At 36.8% G+C, this 8444-nt stretch overlaps 1 protein-coding gene and 1 long non-coding RNA gene across 2 annotated transcripts; both read right to left on the bottom strand.

Annotated features, from left to right (window-relative positions):
- Positions 1 to 4075: 4075 nt before the first annotated feature.
- On the bottom strand, positions 4076 to 4924 carry LOC143876807 (uncharacterized). The gene is made up of 2 exons (XR_013250477.1): positions 4856 to 4924; positions 4076 to 4441 (listed from the first exon to the last, which is right to left on the bottom strand). It is a non-coding gene; the product is annotated as an uncharacterized LOC143876807 (long non-coding RNA).
- Positions 4925 to 5812: 888 nt separating this feature from the next.
- LOC143876411 (zinc finger BED domain-containing protein RICESLEEPER 1-like) lies at positions 5813 to 6814 on the bottom strand. The gene is made up of 2 exons (XM_077378107.1): positions 5932 to 6814; positions 5813 to 5832 (listed from the first exon to the last, which is right to left on the bottom strand). The coding sequence occupies exons 1-2, from the start codon at positions 6812 to 6814 to the stop codon at positions 5813 to 5815; spliced, it is 903 nt and encodes a 300-aa protein (XP_077234222.1).
- Between the last annotated feature and the right edge of the window lie 1630 nt (positions 6815 to 8444).

The raw sequence follows: 8444 nt of genomic DNA, 5'->3' as shown, positions 1-8444 counted from the left end.
GGGTTTAAATAGATTGCTAAAGAGAACCATAATAATTATTCTAATCTACTTAAATAGCAAGAAGGAGGAGATGTTGGTAGAGGTGCTTGCCTTGTTGCAGAGTTTCCATTAAATAAAGATTGAGACCTTATTCCTTCGGCAATGTTCAATTAAAGTAAGTAGAATCAATCAATATACGTAATCACAATCAATTTGGCAAAAAATAAGATAAAAAATCTAAGAGACAAATTACCGTGGGAGTTTGGCGTCATGAAGATCTAAGATGATTTGTATGTATTTCTCAAACTGACATGAACAAGATGAATTCCTTTGTCTGCTTTCATTATTGCTAAACAGACGCAAGTTGAGTTAGTTTGAAACCAAAGAACCACCTTCATTTATTTATTTACTAGATAAAAATTTAAGTATAAAAAAGTTTAAGTACTTTACCTCAGTTTCCTCCAACATCTCAATTCTCAAATTGTAATTTCCAAACACATTTATCCTTCAAGAGAAATCAAATATACGGAAGCGAACGGTAGGAAAAAAAATAAAAAATAAAGAAAAATAATTAAAGTTATCGAAGTATTTTAATTTATATTAACGTAAATAGTAAAATTTTAGAAAACATATATAAAAATCAATGTAACATTTTCATCTTCAAAACATTGGCAACGAAGAAAGCATGGAATGGTTCAGTTAGGCCCTCTGCAGGAGAAGAATGTTTTGATATTTATAATATTCATGTTCACACAGATGCAATTTTGCCTCATGGACATTGAGCTCATTTTTGACAAATTGTGATGAGATACTTGATTTTTCACTGAATGTAAAGCCACACACCAATTATCTTGCCATGCTTGCAATATGGATGAGCGGCACACAAATTATCTTGCCATTTGACTAGGTTTTGTGATTCTCACCTCTTCCATGGATAATACTATGTGGCAATAAAACTATACCAAAAATCTATAAATCAAGAGAATGATATAGCCGAGAGCATTCCATGTTTTTTCGTCAGTTTAAATTTAAGTCTTTCTTTTTTAAACGAATAGAAAATGAATGAAGCAATTTAATGGGTGGAATAGGAAATGAATCAGCGCAAGTTAAAAAGGTAGAATGGAAAGGGGGAATGTGGTCTTGAATGTGATCTTTTTTTTTTTTGGTGCAGATTTACGTTTTTGGGGGCATATTAATAAGAACTGATATGCTGATTTTGGGAGATTAACAGCTTGCTCGCATTTAATTAAGGACAAGATGTGGTTTTAATGTCGTAATTTTGATAGATTTACATTTTGCTCGCATTTAATTAACAACAGAGCCATTTCAAAAAAAAATTAACAACAGAATGTTTGTTTTACTCGAAATTTGGAATAGCATTTTAAACCAAATCTTAACACTTTTTTAGTGCCATGTAAGATTAATTTGAAGGCTAAGTTACAGTCGGGAGAGTGTCCGTCTCAACAGTGAATTGTTACAATTGATTCCTCTTAGGCCTGGCAACGGGGCGGGGCGGGGCCGGATGTTGGGGTCCCCTACTCCTTCCCCTCTTCGGGGAATTTCCCCCCTCCCTTTCCCCTCCCAACTGTGGGGATCATGGGGAATCCCCCTCCCCTCCTCACGGGAATATCTAATCCCCATCTCCTCCCCTTCCCCGCCCCGCATCCTTCGGGGACAATCACTTTACTTTGTTAAATGTTAGGTTTAAAACTAAAGATTTGCTAAGGACAATCACTTCAGGCATGTTGCGGCTTGGCTGTTGCATGTGAGAGTAGCCACACAACCCTCACAGGCTAAGATTTTGTCTTTTTCATTTTATTAACCTGGGAACAAAGGTGGTTGCTCTTAGATTCATTTAATTGATCGATAGTCCCTAGCAGATCTCTAATTCCCAATCCCACTTGCCAAAAAGTACTGTACCTGCCACACCATAGGAAGATCCAAACCGTCCATTTGATGGGCACACCATACTACCATAGGCATAGGATGATCCAGACCTTCCACTTGATGGGCACATTGTAGGATGATCCAAACTGTCCATTTGATGGGCCACAATGTAAATAGGTTGTGGCCCAAAAATCATTTCCATAGGATAATCCCAACCCTCTTATCTATAGAGGAATTGCATATTATGGTACCTTCTATAGATCGGAGGGTTGCAATCATCCTATGGAAATGATTTTTGGGCCGCAATCTATTTACGTTGTGGCCCAACAAATGGACGGTTTGGATCATCCTATGGCGTAGCCCATACATTACTTTTTGAAAAATAATGGACTATACGAGTGCACACCATATAAAATTTCATCACTCATCAGAGAGATGGTGCCTTTATTTGGGGGAGGGAGATTTTCAAAGGATTTAATGTTGCCTTACAGTGATGGTTCGATGGAGAGATTTTAGGGATTTCTAAGGGTAATATACTAATATAATGAGGGACAATGCCCAATGGATTATGGATAAAAGAAAACATAAAAAGCTATTTCAGGGACGGAACTGTACTAATGGAAATTATGAAAATTTTGGGGGAATCTTGTGGATATGTTTCGATCCAAGGGGTTTCTAGTAGTTTCCCCCCAAAAAAAAAAAACACTGAAAAAAATACAAGAAAAAAATGGCATTAATGAGGGCAGGGCGGGGCCAACTCCATCCCCTTCTCCGCCTCTTCCTCGCACCGGGGAATTTTTTAAATCCCCTTCCCCTTCCCCTCTCAAATAAGGGAATCCCCTCCCCAAGCGGGGCGGGGCGGGGCGGATCCCCGCTTTCCCAGGTGAAATTGCCAGCCCTAATTCATCTGCATATAATTCATTTTTTTGGTAGATTTTGTCTTATTCATTTAATATACTCGGCCCTTGATACTTGATCCAACAATAGCACAATTTTTAAGGTGTTGTTGGGGATCAAATATCAAGGGCAGTACTTCCATCCTACTGCTTACAAAAATATGTCCGGACCATAATTTAAAAGCAAGAATTAAGTTTGAGTCAAATAATCAGTTTTAAGTCAAAACCCCCTAATTACCTTTCGTCTCATCAACCACTAGCCACGCTATATAGCCCCCCAATTACCTCTCCTTTCACTCTTGATGGAACGGGTTTTTATTTTTCTGATCTTTCTTATGTTTTTTTTTTCTGTTGGGTCCTGTTTTGATTAGTGGGGTTTTTCTTCTTCCCCATTTCCAAGATTGGTATCACTTGTTGTGACGCCTCAATCTTACCACACACTGACAATTTCACCAATCTTTTCAAACAATTGTCCACCGGTACTTTATAATTTATATGCAGCCAAATGCACCATTTTTTTTGTTTTTCATTCATACTCATATCCTTTTTTCGTGGGCAACCAAACAAAATTTTTGAAGTCCACTCGATGACGTACTTAAAAGTCACTTCACTACTCCATGGGACACAGGTAAAACAAAGAAATAGGATGCTTGTAGAGTAGTGGGGCAAGTAATCAACAGTAGGGGTGGACATGGTTCGGTTCGGTTCGGTTTTGGGCTAAACCCAGAACCGAACCATATATATTCGGTTCCCTGAAATTAGAACCAGAACCGAACCATATATGTATGGAACCGAACCGAACCAGAACCATATATAATCGGTTCGGTTATAGGTTTACCCACCTTCAGCAATGGCCCTTCACCAAGTGACAACCCATCTCAATTTTTTTATTTATTTTTTGAACGATGCCCAGCTCAATATTCTTTCAAGAACACTCCATTCAGCAATCTTACTGTAAACTACCTTTGTAATTTATCTCTCTAGTAAGTATCAAAATATTGTAACCATTTTTCTGTCATCCATACATGAAGTAATGAAGTATGACAATCATCACTTTCCTGGAGTAACAAGGGGTTCTATTTAATGAAAAGTGCCTACCTACTTGACTAAACCATAGCAAAATCCTATTTTCTCTATTACAAGCAGAAAAGAAAGGATGCCTGGAGATGAAAGCAGAGCTCTAAAAACCAAACAGGTGGAGCATTATGGCGTTTTGATTAGCTAGACCGTATTTTGACAATGGGGCAAACTCACCTTGTCTTATGTTGTTTAATACAATTCCTAAAAAACTACCAGCGGACAATTAAAAAGTATAAAGCAAGGTGAGTTCGCCCCATTATTAATTAACACATGGTCATGCCTACAAAAAAGGTTGCGGGAGGGTGAGGAGAAAGGGGGAGGGATTTTTATCTCGTAAAAGGGATACAATTTTCTACTGGAACAAGGTTTGTAAAAAAAAAATGATAAACTTCAGTTACTCTCTAACTCTGCTGGGAAGTTTTCACTAGGAAAAACCAACTTCTGTCATTTTGGGGGTGACCCTAGGAAGTGATCTATGTGTTGTGCTACAGATTGAGCCAGGATATCAGCAGCTTCCTGTGTGGATGCCTCTGCGTATATACGTACAACATCCTCTGTACCAGATGGCCTTACAAAACATCGACCTCTTACATACTTAGCTGAATAGCTGCACAAATATTCAGAGAAAATGGTGTAATTAGCTAATCTAGGTATGGATATTTCTTTGGAAGTGAAAATAACAAAATGAAAACCAAAGTATGATAGGCTTCTTAAGATGCAAAAAATAACAAAACCAACCAAGCATGAAAAGGAAAGAATGTATGTACACTATTCAAATCAGCTACCCAAGAAAATATATTAAGTTGTCTAGGTACTTTTGCAAAAGCAATTTTGCAGCTCCTCTTTTTCAGGAGAGCAGTACCACCTCATACTAATTAAATGAATGAAACAAAGTTCAGTTATGATGTGGTTCTTCTCTCTTCGTGAAATGGGTTCCTGCGAAACTGCCTAGACATTCCCCAAGTTTTATCTATCAAGGAATTGTCATTTGTTGAAGTACTATATTTGCTTACCAATTTCAGAGTTGATAAACTCCTGAAGACCTGAGGGCCTTACTACCACTGTTTCTGCATTTGTTGTAAACTTGTAATAACAGCAGTTCTATCTGCGACTTTTAGCTGTGTATAAAAGGAATGGGAATTTAGTCACCAATCAACTTTGAGAAAGATAATAAAAGCTCTTTTCCGTTCACGCCCCAAAAAAAAAAAAAAAAACCACATGGGCATACAGCAAATTATCTGATTAAATACAGCACCAAATACATGCATAAACCCAGAAATATGCATCATACAGCCATCAGCTTGCAGTAGACAAGATACATTTAACAATTCAACCCTCAACAAATCAGAAGGAAAAGAATGAGCATCATTTGAGATCAAATCCACAACTTAGCAGTATTCAGTTTTGGATCTCACCACTACCTTCACATCCCTAATCCTAGTGTTCTTGACACACACTACCCCAAAAAAGAAATTAGCATCATGTCCCATTTTTTTTCTGAGTGATGGGCAACACTACATCATGCAAGGAAAAAAGCATATAACATATTAAGAGAAGTAACAACTGCAAAAGTATGGAACTTCACTATGAAATATCCAAAGCAAAAATCACATTAAACCAATTCCTCAACCTGCATATAAAAGTCAAGTTCCACAAGAACCTATCTTTAAGGGAAATAATCAGGCACATATTTGGGACAGAGTTAACTTATAGCAAAAGCATAGCCTTTGGCCCTTGGGCCAGTCCCAAGCTATAGAGTTCAAAACTTCAAATAATAGTTCAAACCACAAAAGGATGTAACATAACATAACATCCAAGCATCCCAACCCATAAAACATCCAAATAGAAAGGAAAAGTAAATAAAAAGGAATGCCATCAAATGATTCAAATCCTCCATTCCAATGTCCAAGTTCACGTTTCTTTGCATCATCCTCTTCAACATGAGTGAAGTGACAGTTGGACTTTCAAGGTCAATCAAGAGAAGTAACAACTGCAAAAGTATACAACAATTAATGTGGGCATACAAGTTACAATAATTAATTATAACAAAAGAATTAAGACAAAAATAAAAAAACAAATAAAATGTTACCTGATTCAAATTCTTCAAGTTCATCTAGCTTTTCTTCTACTTCAATAGGGAGTGGCGAAGCCCGTAACCAATCTTGTCCACAAATCAAGCACTCTACTAATTTAGGGGATAGAGAACTACGAAACTGATCAAGAATACAACCACCGGTGCTAAAAGCAGACTCTGAGGCAACAGCAGAGACGGGAATAGCTAGAACATCTCTTGCTATTTTGGAAAGAATTTTGTATCTAGAACTATTTACTTTCCACCAACCCAATATTTCAAATTTTGGGTCTTGCTTTTCACATCCTTCTTCTAAGTACTTATCCACCTCAGACTTAGTATCCACGCTCTCCTCTTCTTCTAAAAATGCAACAAAGTCTGAATCAACAAGATCTATAGTTTGCTTACAAGCGTCTAGGTTTTGCTTGTCAACCTCCATCTCATCTAAGTTTTGAACTTTATTGGGAGGCGATGTGGAAAGAGATTGGTAATGCACAAAAAGACGATGAAATACTCCATATACTCTATTAGTGAGTGCACTAACCTTTTTCGAAGCATAGAGTTTAGAGTAACAAAATTTAATATACTTCAACTTAAAGCGAGGATCCAACACCACGGCAAGTAATAACATCATATTAATTTTATCGATGTTCCCCCAATACTTGTCAAAATTTTCCTTCATTTTCAACGCCATAATGCTCAAATAAACATCTCTATTTTTTGACGACTCATCCAAAAGACGTTCAATCTTGAAAACTTCATGAAAATACGAGTTAGAGGTAACATATAAAGATCCGGATAACCGTAGAGTAGCCTCATAGAAAGATTTCAAAAATTGAGTCAATACTCGAGCATTATCCCAATCATCATCATTAGGGCACCCATCTTTCAACTCTGCCATAAAAAGTACATCTTCCTCTCCAAACCATTCAAAAGCTTTTCAAAATTTCAATGCAATTTCCAACATAAGATAAGTAGAGTTCCATCTAGTTGGAACATCTAGGCAAAGTAAACCCTTACATGTAATTCTCTCTTTCTCCAGACAAAACTTAAATCTTTGTGCTCTTGATGGAGAACTCCTAATGTACCTCACAGCCCCACGAATTCGAGAAATCGAATCGATGACTTCACTTATCCTGTCTTTGACAATCAAATTTAATATATGCGCACAACATCTCATATGAGAAAACTCCCCATCTAAAATGAAACCGTTCCTATGAGAAATTTTTTTCTTCAAGTATCCAACAACAGTATCGTTTGAACTTGCATTATCTACTGTAATTGTGCACACCTTTTCTATACCCCATTCTATCATGCATGACTCGACGGCTTGTCCAATTGCCTCACCCTTATGACTAGAAATCACACAAAAGTTTATTATTCTTTTATGTAATTTCCAATCATGATCAATAAAGTGAGCTGTAAGGCACATATAAGAAAGGTTTTGTAAAGATGTCCATGCATATGTTGTTAGGGAAATTCTTTGGTCTGTTTTATGCAACAAATCCTTTAATTTTTTTTTCTCAATTGCATACATTGCCAAACAATCCCTAGCTACTGTACGCCGCCCAATCAACTTAAATCTAGGTTGCATGACACTATAAAAATGTCGAAAACCCTCTTGTTCTACAAACTTGAAAGTTAATTCATCGATGATAATCATCCTATTAAGCGCTTCCCTACTCAGCTCTTGGTCAAATTTTCATGCCACAAGACTACTATCCCCTTCTTGTGACAATGATTGATATGAAGAAATGAGTGTTTGCCTCGTGTCTTGAAAATTGGGATACTTAGTGCAATTTTTAATATGCTTCCATAACGTACTAGTACCATAAGAACTGCTATAAGTATAAGAATTTTGGCAATAATTGCATGTTGCCTTTTCAAGTTTCCCCCCTTCCGGATTTTTAAGTCTAGCAAAATGCTCCCACACTCGAGATGTAAAAGACTTTTTTTTAGTTTGGTATACCTTTGCTTTACTTTGAGACGTGCCTTCCCCAATAGGACTTAAACCTCCAACAGGTACATCCTTAGGAATGTTGGTGTCTCCCGTGCTCGACATCTAACAAGATAAACAAGATATGGAATATGGATGGTTAGATGCCTAGATGGTGTGACAAGAAATTCTAAGACAAGCTGCATCAATAAAATGAATTGAACTCAGACAATAATATGAATATAAATTGAACTCAAATTCTAATAGTAATAAATCTTGAGAGATGCATCAAAGCAGCATGTAAGAATATGATTTGAACTCAGACAAGCTGCCAACAAGAATATCTAAATGCCTCAAGAAAACGTGCAATGTGGTTTCAGAAGAAAATACCCTAATTAATTATGCCCTTTCACAAAATATAAGAATTCTAAGAAAATAAAGTTATCTAAAATTAATGGCAGCCAAACATAGCCTAATTGGAAAAAAAACTTATATGGAAAAGGGATGGAATGCTGGAAAATGGCGTGCAAAAAAGTTTCTATGATGCCACACACACACCTATAGGCTACAGGCTACAACACACAATATTCAACTT

Source organism: Tasmannia lanceolata, unplaced genomic scaffold, assembly GCF_043159265.1.
Source record: "Tasmannia lanceolata isolate RefF3 unplaced genomic scaffold, GAP_Taslan_0.1 ptg000005l, whole genome shotgun sequence".
Taxonomy (NCBI): domain Eukaryota; kingdom Viridiplantae; phylum Streptophyta; class Magnoliopsida; order Canellales; family Winteraceae; genus Tasmannia; species Tasmannia lanceolata.
The sequence above is the reverse complement of the archived record's forward strand: the minus strand, read 5'-3'. Positions and strand labels throughout refer to the sequence as shown.

Excerpts from the sequence above, each read along its gene's own strand:
- LOC143876411 (XM_077378107.1), bottom strand. The coding sequence starts at position 6,814 with ATGGCAGAGTTGAAAGATGGGTGCCCTAATGATGATGATTGGGATAAT. Across the intron at positions 5,833-5,931 it reads ACTTGAAGAATTTGAATCAG|TTGTTACTTCTCTTGATTGA; the intron begins GTAACATTTTAT and ends ATACTTTTGCAG.